At 42.1% G+C, this 18371-nt stretch overlaps 1 protein-coding gene across 1 annotated transcript in view; it reads right to left on the bottom strand.

Annotated features, from left to right (window-relative positions):
* FRAS1 (Fraser extracellular matrix complex subunit 1) overlaps positions 1–18371 on the bottom strand; it is a 461640-nt gene that overhangs the window by 74341 nt on the left and 368928 nt on the right. Inside the window, exons 41-47 of the mRNA XM_081241677.1 lie at positions 18023–18158; positions 14193–14383; positions 12815–12968; positions 11330–11593; positions 9300–9488; positions 7762–7881; positions 7306–7485 (exon numbers count right to left, since the gene is read on the bottom strand). Coding sequence (XP_081097803.1) covers positions 7306–7485; positions 7762–7881; positions 9300–9488; positions 11330–11593; positions 12815–12968; positions 14193–14383; positions 18023–18158 — 1234 coding nt within the window. The remainder of the gene's footprint in view (positions 1–7305; positions 7486–7761; positions 7882–9299; positions 9489–11329; positions 11594–12814; positions 12969–14192; positions 14384–18022; positions 18159–18371) is intronic.

Genomic DNA, 18371 nt, shown 5'->3' with positions numbered 1-18371 from the left:
CTGGAGTAGCAATTCTCATATCAGACAAAATAGACTTTAAAATAAGGATTATTACAAGCCACAAAGAAGGACACTACATAATGATCAAGTGATCAATCCAAGAAGAAGATAAACAATTGTAAATATTTATGCACTCAACATAGGAGCACCTCAATACAAAAGGCAAATGCTAACAGCCATAGAAGGGGAAAATGACAGTAACACAGTAATAGTGGGGGACTTTAACACCCCACTTCACCAATGGACAGACCATCCAAAATGAAAATAAATAAGGAAACACAAGCTTCAAATGACACATTAGACAAGATGGACTTAATTGATATTTATAGGACATTCCATCCAAAAAACAGCAGATTACACTTTCTTCTCAAGTGCTCATGGAACATTCTCCAGGACAGATCATACCTTGGGTCACAAATCAAGCCTTGGTAAATTTAACAAAATTGAAATCATAGCAAGTATCTTTTCCGACCACAATGCTATAAGACTAGATATCAATTACAGGAAAGAAACTGTAAAAGATACAAACACATGGATGATAAACAATACACTACTAAATAACCAAGAGATCACTGAAAAAAACAAAGAGGAAATAAAAAAATACCTAGAAAAAAATGACATGAAAACACGATGACCCAAAACCTATGGGATGCAGCAAAAGCAGTTCTAAGAGGGAAGTTTATAGCAATACCATCCTACCTCAAGAAACAAGAAAAATCTCAAAGAAACAACCTAACCTTACACCTAAAGCAACTAGAGAAGAAGGAAAAAAAAACCCCAAAATTAGCAGAAGAAAATAAATCATAAAGATCAGATCAGAAATAAAAAGAAATGAAGGAAATTATAGCAAAGATCAATAAAACTAAAAGCTGGTCCTTTGAGAAGGTAAACAAAATTGATAAACCATTAGCCAGACTCATCAAGAAAAAAGGGAAAGGACTCAAATCAACAGAATTAGAAATGAAAAAGGCAAAGTAACAACTGACACTGCAAAAATACAAAGGATCATGAGAGATTACTACAAGCAACTCTATGCCAATAAAATGGACAACCTGGATGAAATGGACAAATTCTTAGAAAAGCACAACCTTCTGAGACTGAACCAAGAAGAAATAGAAAATATGAACAGACCAATCACAAGCACTGAAATTGAGACTGTGATTAAAAATCTTCCAACAAACAAAAGCCCAGGACCAGATGGCCTCACAGGCAAATTTTATCAAACATTTAGAGAAGAGCTAACACCTATCCTTCTCAAACTCTTCCAAAATATAGCAGAGGGAGGAAAACTCCCAAACTCATTCTACGAGGCCACCACCATGCTGATACCAAAACCAGACAAGATGTCACAAAAAAAGAAAACTATAGGCCAATATCACTGATGAACATAGATGCAAAAATCCTCAACAAAATACTAGCAAACGGAATACAACAGCACATTAAAAGGATCATACACCATGATCAAGTGGGATTTATCCCAGGAATGCAAGGATTCTTCAATATATGCAAATCAATAAATGTGATAAACCATAGTAACAAGCTGAAGGAGAAAAACCATATGATTATCTCAATAGATGCAGAAAAATCTTTCGACAAAATTCAACATCCATTTATGATAAAAACCCTGCAGAAAGTAGGCATAGAGGGAATTTACCTCAACATAATAAAGGCCATATATGACAAACCCACAACCAACATCGTTCTCAATGGTGAAAAACTGAAACCATTTCCTCTAAGATCAGGAACAAGACAAGGTTGCCCACTCTCACCACTCTTATTCAATACAGTTTTCGAAGTTTTAGCCACAGCAGTCAGAGAAGAAAAAGAAATCCAAATCGGAAAAGAAGAAGTAAAACTGTCACTGTTTGAAGATGACATGATACTATACATAGGGAATCCTAAAGATGCTACCAGAAAACAACTAGAGCTAATCAATGAATTTGGTAAAGTAGCAGGATACAAAATTAATGCACAGAAATCTCTGGCATTCCTGTACACTAATGATGAGAAATCTGAAAGAGAAATTAAGGAAACACTCCCATTTACCACTGTAACAAAAAGAAGAAAATACCTAGGAATAAACCTACTTAAGGAGACAAAAGACCTGTATGCAGAAAACTATAAGACACTGATGAAAGAAATTAAAGATGATACAAACAGATGGAGAGATATACCATGTTCTTGGATTGGAAGAATCAACATAGTGAAAATGACTCTAATACCCAAAGCAATGTACAGATTCAATGAAATCCCTGTCAAACTACCAATGGCATTTTTCACAGAACTAGGACAAAAAAATTTACAATTTGTATGGAAACACAAAAGACCCCGAATAGCCAAAGCAATCTTGAGAATGAAAAATGGAGCTGGAGGAATCAGGCTCCTGGACTTCAGACTACACTACAACGCTACAGTAATCAAGCCAGTATGGTATGGCACAAAGACAGAATATAGATCAATGGAACAGGATAGAAAGCCCAGAGATAAACTCCCACACATATGGTCACCTTATCTTTGATAAAGGAGGCAAGAATATACAAAAGAGAAAAGACAGCCTCTTCAATAAGTGGTGCTGGCAAAACTGGACAACTACATGTAAAAGAATGAAATTAGAACACTCCTTAACACTGTATACAAAAGGATTATAGACCTAAATGTAAGGCCAGACATTATAAAACTCTTAGAGGAAAACATAGGCAGAACACTATATGACATAAATCACAGCCAGACCCTTTTTGAGCCACGTCCTAGAGAAATGGAAATAAAAACAAAAAATAATAAATGGGACCTAATGAAACTTAAAAGCTTTTGCACAATAAAGGAAACCATAAAGAAGACGAAAGACAACCCTCAGAATGGGAGAAAATATTTGTAGATGAAGCAACTGACAAAGGATTAATCTTGAAAATATACAAGCATCTCATGTAGCTCAATATGCAAAAAATAAGCAACCTAATCCAAAAATGGGCAGAAGAGCTAAATAGACATTTCTCCAAAGAAGCTATACAGATTGCCAACAAACACATGAAAGGATGCTCAACATCATTAATCATTAGAGAAATGCAAATCAAAACTATAATGAGGTATCACCGCACACTGGTCAGAATGGCCATCATCAAAAAGACTACAAACAATGCTGGAGAGGGTGTGGAGAAAAGGGAACCCCCTTGCATTGTTGGTGGGAAGGTAAATTGATACCGCCACTATGGAGAACAGTATGGAGGTTCCTTAAAAAACTAAAAATAGAACTACCATATGACCCAGCAATCCCCGTATTGGGCATATACCCTGAGAAAACCACAATTCAAAAAGAGTCATGCACCACAATGTTCACTGCAGCACTATTTACAATAGACAGGAAGCAACCTAAGTGTCCATCAACAGATGAATAGATAAAGAAGATGTGGTACATATATACAATGGAATATTACCCAGCCATAAAACGAAATGAAATTGAGTTATTTGTAGTGAGGTGGATGGACGTAGAGTCTGTTATACAGAGTGAAGTAAGTCAGAAAGAGCAAAACAAATATTTTATGCTAGTACATATATATAGAATCTAAAAAAAAAAAAAAGGTTCTGAAGAACCTAGGGGCAGGAGAAGAGTAAAGACACAGACGTAGAGAATGGACTTGAGGACACTGGGAGGGGGAAGGGTAACCAGGACAAAGTAAGAGAGTGGCATTGACATATATACACTACCAGATGTAAAATAGATAGCTACTGGGAAGCAGTTGCATCGCAAGGGGAGGTCAGCTGGGTGCTTTGTGAGCACCTAGAGTGGTGTGCTAGGGAGGGTGGGAGGGATACACAAGAGGGAAGTGATATGGGGATATATGTATATATATAGCTGACTCACTTTGGTATGCAGCAGAAACTAACACACCATTGTAAAGCAATTATACTCCAGTAAAGATGTTAAAAAAAATGATGACTTAAAAAAAAAAAGGATATGGGTTCTTCCAGTAATACTCCTGGAAAAGAACTGGGTGTGGGCACCCCTGGTCTTTCCTCCCTGGCTGCTGGTTGGGGGATGATGACAGTATATTCTGGGCCACCTGCCTGTGGATTTTGCTGTGAGAAAAAATAAAGTTCTTGTGAAAGGTACTGTATTTTGCAGTCTCTTTGTTCAAGCAGCTTAGCTTCTATCCTGATAATATAACTCCTTACTCTAATTTCCAAAGAATAAGAGGTTCCTTAGGGTCACTGACATGAGGGTGTGGGCCCTCAACCTTGCAAAGAGCCCACACAGGGACTAGAGCCTCATGTGGCTTTCCTCAGTGGGAGGAGGTTCATGTCTGTCTTCTGTATGGTTCCCGCGGACACATGGCTCCCTTGAGGGGAGAAAAGAGGACCGTCACACCTTTGCTATCTAAAGAGAACAATCACAATCAGCTGACTAATAGAGATGGCATAAGGCTAAGTGCACTTCATAGTTAACCATCAAGAGGATGTCTGCAAGTACTGGTGGCAAATGATAATTCCCAGAGGCATCCAGTCCCCAAGTATCTCAGTACTTGCACTGGAGACACTGGTCTAGAAGCTGTTCTGCTCTTCTTGGAAACAGGCTCCAGCCCAGCCTCAGCTCCTAGTAGACCCATCCTCACCCATGGAGACAAACGGGGTGAGGTGCTTTTCTCCAAGCTGTAGCCAGCTGCCTTCAGAAAGGGTGATCCATAATCAGCATGGACTTCCTCTGAAGGGAGAGCTTTGACATTTAAAAAGAATTGAGTTCAAGAATACAGTTCCACTTAGGAGAGACAGGGAAGGAGAGAATGCTGACTAAATGCTATAGACAGGACTGCGGAGCTGATAGTGTGGGAGGGGCAGGGAAGCCCTGCTCCATTAGAGATGGAGAGGGGCCCCCAAGAGTCAAGATCTTCCTATCTGGTCTACTTAGAATCTCTAGAAACAGGAGGATTGAGAAGAAATGGTGGGGGCGGGAGAGAACGTGGATTAGGAAGTCAAGCCTGGTGGGAAAGGGCAGGTGAAGGAAGCGCCCCTCCCTCTGTTCCGGGAGGCTGCTTTCCCAAGAGGAGGGAGAAGTGTGATCACCTATGGGTGGTACCCTGAGCAGTGCTGGCCTGGTCTTGGCACCCAGGATTTAAGCCCAGTGAAGGCTGAGACTGCAAAAACAGAAAAAGCGAATTTGGGGCAGCCTCACACAGGACTTAACACAGCCTGGGCGTCAGAGAAGAGCCAGGGCTGGGACTTACCAGCAGCTGGCAGTGCCCTGCGTGAAGCTCCAAGCCTTTTGGAGCTCTGTGCAGTGTCAATGCAGTTGCCCAACACAACAGCCAAGAGTCTGCCCTTTCATCTTTGGAGAGATATAATCAGCAACCTGACAGAATTCTGGCAGAAGCAATTAGCTCATGAATGATTTATCAGGTATCTCATGCAGCCAAGGTCTTGGGAGTGTTGATCTGCATACTGCCCCCAGGAACTCTGGGACGAAAGGGGAGGGCACTGGCTTTAATTTGCATTAGGGATTTTGGCCAATCTGTCCATCCTTCCCCATGCCCTCCCACCACACACATAACTCCCTCCTCCACCATCACGCTGGACCCAGACACGTTCACCCCCACTGGCTCCCCCTCCAGTGTGGTCCTCCATGCATCTCCACTCTCTCCCCAATTCACTCTGCCCCAGCCATACTGGTCTCCTTGCTGCATCTGTAATGTGATAGGCCTGGCTGATCCCACTCAGGATGTTGACACTCACCAATCCCCTGTCTGGAATGCTCTTTCCCTTACATGTCGGCATGGCTGGCTCCCTCACTTTCTTCATATGTCTGCTCATATGTCCTCTTATTGTTACGGAGGTCTTCCCTCACCTCCTTGCTCCCTGCACCCCAAGAACGCCCTCATTTCACCCCCTAACTCATCACCATTGACATATGATATATTTGCTTGCTTGTTTGCTTACTATCTGATTCCCAGCATCAGGGCAAGTACTTTCTCTGTTTTGCTATTTCCGTGGTTGAATGAATGAAGAATCTGTAACCTGAAATCCAAAGAAAACAATGATCTAAATTTCCTGCAAGCTGACACTTCCTCTACGATGGACCAAATAAAGACAATTCTACCTTTAGGTTGTTTATTCAGCAAATATCTCTTATCCCTCACATCCATTCAAGCTGCCAAGTTCTATAGGTTCTCCTCCTGAAATTAACTGCTTCCTTCCTTCCTTCCACCATCTACTGTTTACTGGATACTTACGAGGTACCAGGAATAATCTCTTATATTATTCTCATTTTACTAGTCCCACTGCTGCCCCTCCACATGAAGCCTCACTAGCTTGCATCTGGCCAAATGAGAAACTTCCTACCCAATGGCACTGCCTCCTTTTTCTTTCAGTTCATCCTTTTGGACCCTAGATGAATTTCCCTTCCCCTCCCTGTTCATAATTCTGCAGTGGCTCCCTATTGCCTATTGAATTAAATAGGGATTACTGATCGCCACTCTGAAGACCCTCCATAAATATCTCAGTCTACCCATGAGCCCAATCAACTACTATTTTCAGAATATATGCTTTAGCAAAACTGGCCCTCTCATAATTTTTGGAATGTGCCCACATGCTCTTCCTATCTCTGGAAATAACACAATTTCTGTCAGCCCAAATTCTATCTTTCAAGTGCACTATTAAATGCCACCTTTTTGCACCTTCACACCCGATGTAGCCTCTTTCACTTTTGAACTCCTATGATAGCAGGTTTATACAGTTCTTAAAATACCTGCTATCTTCTTCCCTTATGTATGATTATATGCAGAGGTTCCTTATCTTATCCAATAGAGGACTCTAAATAAAGGTTGTGGTTATATTTTATTTATCTTATTTTTTTTCCTCTGTAGCAGCTAAACCAAGGTCTTACTCAACATGCATGCTCACTTGCTATTTGTTTTTTTCCTTTTTTTTTTTTTTATGGCTCACAGGCCCAGCCGCTCTGCGGCATGCGGGTTCTTCCCAGACCGGGGCACGAACCTGTGTCCCCTGCATCAGCAGGCGGACTCTCTACCACTGCGCCACCAGGGAAGCCCTCACTTGCTATTTGTTGAATTCTAGTTATGGAGCCAAGACTGTTTATATCAAATTGTAATTTTTAATTCAACTTCCAGTAAGTAATTATTGAGCATACTTTGTTCTAAGTATAATACAAGGCAGTATATAATGGTCAGAACTAGTGATGCCAAAAATAAATACTAACAAAGGCAGATTCAAGGTGAATGTGTACACATAGTGTGGCTGCCCCCAGCGCTTCCTAAATCCCAGCTTTTGGTTTGATGAAGTCAGAGATGATGGGCTTACCTGGTGATGCTGTGTGTTCCAGGTGGCCCAGCTGGGGCTCTCTGGTGATTCTGTAGATCAGTTCTGCAGGCTCCATCTCCTGGTCAATGGCAGAGAGCTGCAGAGTGGTGATTTTCTTCACCGAGTTTTCATCCAAGACCAGCCCTTTATTGGTGGTGATGACTGGTGGGGATTTGTCTTCTGAAAATATCAGAAAGAGTGATTTGAAATGGGATCATTTTTAGCCTTCTTTCTTCAATTCTGGGCCTGGTATCCAGGGGTAAGATCAGAATAGTCTCCAGGCCTGTCCCTCAGAGAGCATATCAAGGAGCCACAGCTTCACACAACAGACAGGATATGATTCCAGATTTCCACATGAGCACATAAAGGAAAGGCTCAAGCCTCAAGGTGAGCACAGTGTGCACCATACGACCTCAGAACTGCTGGAGGACTTTTAGAAACCCAGTGCCGCCTTACCCAAAACACTGATGGAAAATGACTGGCCAATCAATTTGTTGCCTTCTCCATCAACCACATCAAATTTAAAAGCAAAGCTCCCGCCAGATTCTCCTTTTCCATGACTGTATTCTACATGGCCTGTAACAAGGACAAGAAAATCAAAATTTGCTATTAGTGTTTTCTGCCCTTATTTCTGAAATGTCAGGTGAGAATTCAGTTGGTATTCACACCAGTGAATCAATTAACCCCTTCTCACTTAGACATTGCTTTTGACATTTTAATCTAATATTTTCATTTCCTCCCTTTCATCTCCCACTAGCAACTTCCTCATCATCAACGACTCCATCATGATAAAATCATCCTAAGTAGCAAGTAGCATTGCTTACAGTTGAGGTTTGGCGTCTGTGGAAGACTCTAAAGAAGTCTCATGAATAACTAGATCAGCAAAACTGCCCACGTGGAAAATGTGCACTGACCGGACCCACATCATTGGTGTGACCCTGTTAAATATCCATGTCACAGGGCAAGAGGACAGAGAGCTGCAGCCCACATTCTCCCAGAAGCTGTCACTCCCATTTCCCAGTACAGCCTTAATTCATTTTAGGAAAGACAACAGATATAACCAACGAACAAAGAAATAGATGAACAAAATAAATAAACTCTACCTAGAAGTCAAATGGATCCAAAGGGGAAAATGCAATATATTACATTTTTGTTAACCCACAGCATCACTTATAAGTACCTAGCAATGAAAAGATAGCCAAACATCTAGGAAGAGGTGCCTGCTCTCATATTCTAAAAAGGGACACTGAGGCATGGAAAAATTAAGGACTTATTCCATTCCCTTCACTAAACATGTCTAATGAGATTTTGGCTGCTATCAATTTTGGGCGTTAGTGCAGACGGGACCTTCTGCTCCTAGCGGGACACATTTCCACCTCTAAATGGAACTGCACATCATTACATGACGTTGGATTACTTTCCTCCCAAATATGTAACTTTCTTTCCTTTTTTACCCCTGAAAGCACTGTACAGTAACTATGTAGCATTTAACATTTATGCTTTTACATTACATCAGCATTTCCTGGAGGAGGGATGAGCTATGTAATCTCCCTCAGGCAGCTCCAATTTATGCCCTGCCATTTTGCTTAGTTCATTAACTTGTGCTCTTTGGGGAGCTGGAAAGAGATATAAATTGTTCACCTAAGGCAGGCATACTTTTCACCTTAATCCATCCCAACTCACTTCTTTTTCCTCTCTCTCTCACACACAGTTTTAGCATCATAGCAAGTCAAAATGATTTTTTCATCTATAATAGCCCCCAATTTCATCAATGCTATGTCAAAGCATGAACACATTTTAGCCAAGAAGGAGAGATTTTTGCAAAACCAAAAAAATTGAGGAGACAAGAAAGAATAAATGAAGCTATAACTCAGCTCTTAATTCAAAACAGAAGTGCTCAGTTTGCTGCCATAGGCTACAAGGCACTTAACTCTCATTTGACTACTGGGGGTGAGTTTCTGGAAGCGTGGGTTGGCAGAAGAGAAGCAGCTGACCTTGGCTGATGTCAGCCTGGGTGAAACTTTGGATGGGGCCTTTAACGGAGATTTGCTCCAGGCTGTCATGCTTTACCAACTGCAGGCGCCCTGTACCAGGATCTTCCTTCAAGATGTACATCACCTGATGGTCATCTGAGTCAGTATCTGTCACTTTCAAGTGCTGTTCTGTGATGGGTGCTACGGACCCTGGAAAAGAATGGGATAGATTAGGTCATTCCCCATCATTGCTTTTGAATAGGATGTCAAATGATTTTAGGAGACTGGAGACTAAATTAACACACACTCCCTGGTCTAAAGAAGTATCAGCTGCCTGCCCTTCTGTTTCCAGCTGAATAAAGTTTAATTTCCATAAGTGAATAGTTCGAACTTCCCAATTTGCTAATCACTCCTTGAGTTTAGATCTGAGCCCCTTTTCTCTTCTGATCCACTGTCACTCTCTACCTGTGCTCACCCTACACCTGTGACCTTTCAGTTAGTGTCTAGATCTATGTAATAACTCCTAGTTCTGTGATATAAAGGATTCCCAGACCTATGATGAAACCTGCTTGGACCTAATTTATTTACTTAAGCATCACCAAATCATAAAAAAACAGCTTTACATAAACTCACAAACATATCTGTTGCCCTCTCAGACTGGATAGTCAGAATCATTGTTCCTCAAGACAGAATATATGGTGAGGGTTACAGAGCAGGGAGACCTGAGCGCTGGGCCCTGGAAGGCTTGCACAGGTGTTGGGGACGGAGACAAGGCACTGCCTCCTGGAAAACACGTCTTCTCAGGGTCTTCCCCCTCGCTTTCCTCTCCAGCCATTTTCTCACATTAAAAATAGTAAATTCTGATAAAGTAGGTCCTAGTCACTCATGTGTAATACATCCTAGTGTTTGGAGTGGCAATCCACCATGGGCCCTGAGTGTCCCTGCGTGTTCTTGCTGGGTAATGCCAAGAATGCAGGGCCTGACCACTCGTTACTCAGGCCATTCTCAGCAAGTAACCCTGAGGGACAAAGATCAGGCTTGCTTATCGCTACTATAACATGGGGAGTTCCCCAAGCTCAGTGTTCCTCTTCTGTAATGCATTACACTGCACACGGAGGTATTCATCTGGGCCCTCCGTATCACCCCCATGGGACTTGGAGGGCATTGCGAATAGATGCAAAATTGCTCTTGGCAATGCTGCCTTCTGTGCTGTCACAAAGTACTTTGTCTCTGACCAAGGAATCTCGTGTCTTCTACCAGCATCCATGAAACAGTAAGAGGATAACTTATTAGCCTGTAAGTAGGGCAAAGTTAAGTCCCATACCTAATACTTGAGACCTTTGGGAATCTCCAAAATTTCAAATACCATTATACCATATATTTTTCACTACAAAATACATATGAAACTAAGAATAAACAAGCAAATGGAACTCCAGTGGGACACAGATGCTCTGTGGAAAAAAGCCCACTCTCTAATTAAGTAATTCTCTACTGCAAACTGGTTCCAAGACTGACATGTGTCACAGGTTCTTCAGTGTTGCTTATCCATAAGTAAAATTGTGAACATTAGACCCTAGAACACCATAACTAATGGTTCTCAATTATTTACATAACCTCTCTTAGTGCATGATGACTTCCCAATTGCCCCTCCATGCCTTTTTTTTGTTTGTTTTTTTCAATAAGCATCTTGAAAATCCTGCTAGATTTTGTTGTTTGTTTCCATGGGGTTAGTTGGGCAGTACCAATGTTCTAAGAGACCTGGGCCTACAACAGTTGGATAGATGAAGATTTTTGTGGACCTTGGGAATACTATAAGCCCTTCTCAATCTTTTCTCAAATTCACAGACAGAGGTTCAAAGAACTTCAGAGGTTTCACATTTGTCATTCACAGCTCTTAGTGTCCCCCAAACGACAGTTCTCCCCAACACTAGTCTCCCCAGATTCTTCACACCCAGTTCAAGATCCTCCCATAGAGCTGAGCTGACATGGAAGGAAGTACTGTACACCAACAAAGAAGAAACCACGGCCACTCTCTTCCATCCCTGTGGTACCTGCTGACAGCTGGAGGCCTTGGTTTACAGCCAAGTGGGGGGTGTCACCTGTAGGCAGCTCTATGTATATCTCCATCCTCCCTGTGTCTGTGTGGAGTCCATCAGTGAGGGAGAACCAGAACTCATCCACTGCCACACCAGGACCACCAGGCATGTACCCAACCAGCCCGGCCAGGATATCCTGGTAGGTGAAGGAGGAGCCCTGGACCAAAACCCTCCCATTCTCCAGAGGCTCAGAAGCAGTTTGCCTCCGGAGCAGATGACCTGAGGAAGGAAGCGAAAAAAAGAAAGAAAGAAAGAAACAATGGTAGAGTATATATGGCACCAAAACATTGTCTGATTTTTGTCAACTGCTTGAGCCTGGGTAGAATGCCAAGGCCCTCAGAGGCTCATGGTGGCACATAAATAAATGACCAACAAATCAGCATTTTACATAGAAGTACAGGGTGCTGCTCTATGGCCTCATCTCCAAATAAAGAAGACAGAGTTCTGCTTTTCCTGGTTAAAAACCTCTTAAGGAGACACAGATGGATATAGCAATATGGTGGCTTAGGAATCAAATCTCTCTCCATGAATTCAAACTCACTTCATTATCTAAACCTTATTTTCACCTTCTGCAAGGTGAAAATAGCACTCTCCACTTGCTGCCTTCCGCCTGGGGCATCTGGGGTGGGAGAGAGGAATATGTTTTAAATTCCTTTTAAATTCAGAAAGACACTAAGCATCTTTGGGCTGAGGCATATTTTTCTGTTTTCAAGGTCATGTGTACCACAAAGGGACAGTTAAAGTGCTTCATTAAAGAAAGTGAAAGTGGCTGAAGGCAAGCTAAAAGGCAATGACCAACAACCTCACCTGCTAGCCCTCCATCAATAACAGTTTCATCTTCAAAAGGCCAATAGCCATTAGGATGGACTAAGATACCACTTGGGAGAAGAAAGTTGCAGAGCTTTAGCTAATACTAGGGGGATGGCACTTAGAAAAGAAGTACGAAGAAGAGTCCCATGGTGGTTCTCTAAACTTCTGGTTTAATCAGGAAAAGTGCTTTCTTTGCAAAAGGAACAAGCTCATAAAGATATCTACCACGCCTCTAACCTGAAGTGAACACCTTTTGTGATTAATTTCAAGGCTGCTATGCTGTTCCTTGCATGCAGTGGCCCAGGATGATCAAGCAATGATGCCTACTCTGAGAAGAGGATGTGCAGTTTCTGAAAACTTGTTTTGCCTGAGGTTACATAAGAAAGCAAGAAAACAGCTGAAATTGAATTTCAGAGACACCAATTACCCAGGATTCAGGCTTTCAGAGCAACCAGAGTCTACTGTGACCCCAAAGAATATTAGCCAGCTGTGAATTTGATTATACTTTGATGCAAAGAATGGACTACACACCAGCAAGGCAGAGGAATGATCAGCTGAAATCTATGTGTTTATTCTAATAACCCATCGGGCACCTCAATTAAGAAGCTTCCCATAGCAGTTGTGTCCTACCATGGCCAGGCTTTTTTGTCAATACAAAAATCAGCTCGTTATCTGGAGTGTCCAGGTCCTGCAGGCTCAAAGAAGAATTGCTTATCACCACTCCCGAGCTCAGCTGCACGCCAAGGGGCCGCAAGGTCATCCTGGGAGGCTCGTCATTCTTCCTCTGATTAAAGCATAAAATATTAGGTCTCACACAGATACTGGTTTAAGAAGAAAAAAATAACATGCATTATTCAGAGAAAGTAACACCACCACATTAACTTTCACTACCGAAATAGCATGCAACATGTCATTGTCTTTTATTGTTATTATTATTATTATTGAAATATAGTTGTGTTAGTTTCAGGTATACAGCAAAGGGGTTCAGTTATATAGATATATTTTTTCATATTATTTTCCACTATAGACCATTATGAGATATTGGATATAGTTCCCTGTGATATACAGTAGGTCCTTGGTGTTTATTTTATGCATAGTAGTTTGTATCTAATATGTCACCATCTTTAATTCCCACTCAAAATGGTTAGGTTGAAAGGCAAGCAGGTCACACAAACCAAATATCCCCTTGAAAAGACACTGATGGACATGCTACAGAAATCTTCTCAAGTATTTTCCATAGGTACAAGGATGACATTTTCCAGACCAAAAATATGGGCATGTGGTTAGACAAGTATATTTGGGGGATAAAAGGGCACATTATTTGAAATCAGAACAGTCTTAGAAGCCTAAGCATGGCACAGTACCTGTAGGAGAACACATATTTGAAACTGTGGGTGTCTAAAGATATCTCCTTGACCCCCCCCGTCCTTGTGCCAGCACCCCTCAACCACTGTCCCTGAAGGGCGCCGAGGGTGCCATGTTTTATTTTCTCAAGGCAGAGGGCATTCCATTCTGATTTTTATCTTTTATCTCTCTCCCTGGGGTGATGGAGCAAGCCTCTGTAGTTGCTCAAATGAGCATAAATACAGCATCGAGGAACACATTTCTTTCATGATACAGTGTAATGAATAAATGCACTAAAAAATATAAGAAAAGGCAAATATGCACATAGAACCACACACAATAATTTCAGGGAAAAATAAGCATATGCTATTTTTCACCTAATATGAGACTGGCAAGGTTTCTCTGTCTGACCCTCACAAACTGTTTTCACACAGAACAGATAGATTTTACTCTGAAATGGAAATTCCGATTTCCAAGTCAGACCATCCCCAAATGCCAGCCTTAATTCTACAAGTTTCCTAAAGGTCAGGGTTATAGTTTAAAAACTGACCTCTAAAATTCAAGGTCAAACCCAATTTTCTTTGCTTTTGAGTTCACATAAAGCTATCTAATGGTGGGATATTGGGGTCAAAGGCCCAACTTATCCAACTTCCAAAGTCTTTACCTCGATGGTGATGTTGATGCTGTGGATTTCTGATCGACTGTTTCCATCACTTACATAAAAACTGAAAATATCATGGGTTGGCTCAATGCTTTCATGAACACTCTGAAAGTAGTAAATGTAGTTTTCCAGGACATCTTGAAGAGGGAATGATGCTTCTAGGTCACTGGTAGTTCCAGGGCCAAATCGATCACCTGCATCAACAGCAAGAGGGAACTTTTACCTTGATCCATCAATTCCTGCTTCCTGGGCTGAACCAGAAAGCCTGACAGCACTATCAACAGAAGAGGAAAATATGTTTGAGAATAAAGGTGGGAGAGTGGAACTGGAAGACTTGGGATGGGATCCCAGTTTCCCCACTATTTTTCATCTACAAATGGGAATCAAATGAGATAACATGTATGAAAGCACTGTGAATGTTATTATTTCATAGAGCATAGAATCAGTGGTTGTTTTCTTAGAAATATTTGCTAAAATAAGTCATGGGACAAGTACTGATACAATAGTAAATGTTTTACCTTAAGCTTTAGTCAATTTCAAAACCACTCTGCAAGGGGAACCTTCTTTCTTTACACAGGAAAAGGTTAACTGCATACCTTTTTATCTAAGAAGCATCTCCTTAAGCGTGTTTTCATTTGACTATTCAGTTCCTTAAGGAAACCTCTGCATGGGCTAGTGCTCAGCCCCTGGGATGGTACACCAGGGCTACTGTGATGCTCAGGGACCATCCAGAGCTCGGGTGCAGTTCAGGTACTGAGATGCTCAAGTACCATTCAGAGCTCCATAGAAAGTGCTGGCTCTGGTTACCTCTTCTTTTCATCCCAACCCCAAAGGCCAAAGGGAAGAGTAAGCACTGTCTAAATGATGGATGACTTGTCTCTTACTTGGTCTTAGTCTCTGTAATTGATTGATTTTAAATTGTTACATTTTCTTCTAAAGAGAGGAGGAAAAAGAAACCCCTGTGTCTTCAAACACTCCCTGGATATACATCAACAAAGAAAAGTGTAGATAGAAGATCTGAAAGTGATAAGGCTTTCTCTTTCCCTCTTTCATGGTCCTCTGCAAAGATTAGGTCATATATTAAAAGGCCATTGACTTCCTAGATTGCAGACAGGGTCATGTTTCGTTTACCTCCCAATGTAAAGACTAGGAATGAAAATGCTTCACTTATAATTTGTTTGAAATAAGAATTCAAGACAAATATTATTTTTTTCAATGACATGAATTTTCTTAAATTTTACCCCTCAGATATGATTCCTCTTGACACCAGAAGAATAGAGGGCTCTAAGTGACCAGTGACCTGATAAGCCCTAGGGCATACAGTTCAGGGTTTCCAAAAGGAATTGCTATAATTCCTTCAAATTTTATTTTCTCTTTCCTTTGATCACTGTAAATATAAGAAATATAGTATCTTTATTTGGGTCAAAAATAGCCTAAGTAAATAGTGCCTAAAAATATACTTGAATAGAATAATGACTTACTTTCTGTCTTAGAAAACAAGCTATTCAACAAGTGAATCTGCTACTGAAGCTTTAAGCACCAGTCCTTTCAATTGTTAAAACGGCACCTTCTATTTTTTCAAATAAATCACTCTCATTAATATTCTTCCTTGCCTTCTCAAACAGAATATACTATGTGCAAATTAAATAGTTCTTGATGTGTGCAGGCTATCATCATGAACATCTATTACTGCATTGCACTGGAACACAGTGATGCCCGACAGGTAATCAAGGTGGGCCCTGCCCTGGTTGTGCTGGTACTAAAGGAATGTAGATTATCCATTCTGTTAGATTTCATACCAGACAATATGATTATTCTATTTCTTCCATCTTGCCGGTATGAACTTAAAGCTACTTCTTCTAATGTTTTAAAAAAGATGTTCTTCCGATCAGCTGAATTCTGAATCTAGGTAGATAGTTTCATATGTATAAAACAGACTTGGTTCTGAACTCCCATGGAGCAAAGGGTGGGTCCTTATGCAATGTGCCTTGGAACAATTATTTGCCCCCTGAACGTCTTTTCCTTACTTCCAGGTTCATACTAATGTAGAGCAATGGTTTTCCAAGTGTGGACCAGCAGTAATGGCATCGCCTGTGAGCTGGTGAGAAATGCAAACGCGTGGGTCTCAACAGCCTCCTCAAACAGGAACTCTGGGGTTGCTGCCCAGGAAACTGTGTTTGCACAGGCCCTCCAGGTGAGTCTTATGCACATTAAAGTCTGTGAACCACTTTAAGAGAGGCTGAGGCTTGCCAGAAATTTCACTTCTGCGTGTACTCCAGGTTAGCATAAAACAATGTTAAAAAAAGCTTAATAAGAGGGCTTCCCTGGTGGCACAGTGGTTGACAGTCCGCCTGCTGATGCAGGGGACACGGGTTCGTGCCCCGGTCTGGGAAGATCTCACATGCCGCAGAGCAGCCAGGCCCGTGAGCCATGGCCACTGAGCCTGCGCGTCCGGAGCCTGTGCTCCGCAATGGGAGAGGCCACAGCAGTGAGAGGCCCACGTACCGCAAACAAAAAACAAAAACAAAACAAAACAAAAAAAAGCTTAATAAGAAATCACCTGGAGAGGAGAGAAGGCCGGGGGCAACCATCCTTTCATGATTCCCCACCTTTGCTTGTGCTCTTCCCTCTGTGAGAAATGCCATTTTCCCTCTGCCCACAGCAACTCCCACTGACACTTCAAGTTCCAACTCAAATGTTGCTTCCTCCGACTTTCTTGCCTTTACAGGCAAAAGTAACTGTTTTGTCCTATGCCCTTTCTCAGTGCTTTCCTCCTTTCCCTGTTCTGGCGTTTCATGATTGTAACTTATCAGTCTTCATATCTGTCTCCCACTCGAGGCAGGGGCTGCACCTTATTCATCTTTACATCCACTGTATAAACATTTGTTGAGATAAATCTAACTCAGCAATAAACAAATCTAAGAGCACCCACTGAAAGGCAAGATGGGGAAAAGACTCAAGATTTTCTATAGGAAAACATGACCCCTGCTAAATGAGTTTCCGGTAACCAAGCTCAAATCCCAGGCACCACGCTGGTCACAGACGCCTTCACTGGCCTCTCTGTGGAAGCTGCTAGCTGCACACCAGTTAGAGCCAAGTGCTGGCGCTCAGGACTCTCACTGCGGAGGCAGCAGCATGGTCACCTGGCAGGAGCTGTCTCAACTGCCCGTCACTGTGGTCTCAGCGGACCCGTGGACGGTATCCACCCTCTCCCCTCCCCTTCTCTGTGATAATCACCAAGGGCAGTGGGTCCAGGGTAGATGGGGGGGGGAGGGATGTAGAGGAGAGGGTCACAGAGAGACAAGCATGCATTTCAATTCATGTCATATCCTTAGAAAAAGCAGCGACGTAAGCTATGGTTCAGCTAAACTCAGCTGCCTCACAATAAAAGGACAGAAAATTTTAGTTCCTTGACACTCAATTCCCAGTGCAATCTCCAAGCCCCTGTGTCCCCATTGCTGGCACTCCAAATCCCCTCACCCTGCTCTAGTTTTTCCCATAGCACTGATTGACCTCCTGACGTCTTACACAGTTTTTTCATTTATTAGGTTTCTTATCTGTCTCCTCCCACCAGGATCTAAGGCACCATGAAAGTAGGGGTTTCTGTCTGTTTTGTTTACTGATATATCCCCAGTGCTTAAAAGAGTGCTTGGCATACAGGAAACACTCAGTTTTCATAGAGTCAGTGAAACCTTCCCTACTTCCATTTCTTTGAAATGGTTCCATTTCCTCTTTAGCTCTCCATATCCAGGTTAATTGCAGACATTTACGCACCTCCACGCTCCCTTCTCTCCAGGTCTGGAACAACTCTAGAGCCAATCTACTGCTGTTACCTGTCCCCGTGTTCTCGATGCAGCCGTACTTGGGCAGGGCACTTAGTTTAATGATGGCGTCACCCTGGAGGCTGTCCTGATCATCAGCAGCAAAGAAATGGTGAAATGAGAGTGGGGCTCTCCCTCCCTCGTCAACCTAAGAAAGAAAAGATTGGAGAGAGTCCTTGGGCGGTTGCACGTAACTGCAGTAAAAGGAACTGAATTGAAAAGAGTTGCCTGGGGTGACCTTCCAGTACCAATTCCACTTCTTTGAGGAGGCAGATCTTCTACGCACAAGATGAGGAATGTTTGAGCTGCTGGGACCAGGCAATCCTTCAGCGCCTCTCGAAGCTACGCTCAGACATGGTGA

The sequence above is a fragment of the Mesoplodon bidens genome, assembly GCF_964165515.1.
Source record: "Mesoplodon bidens genome assembly, chromosome: 1".
Classification (NCBI taxonomy): domain Eukaryota; kingdom Metazoa; phylum Chordata; class Mammalia; order Artiodactyla; family Ziphiidae; genus Mesoplodon; species Mesoplodon bidens.
Note: the sequence above shows the minus strand (reverse complement) of the source record. Positions and strands in the feature narration are given on the sequence as shown.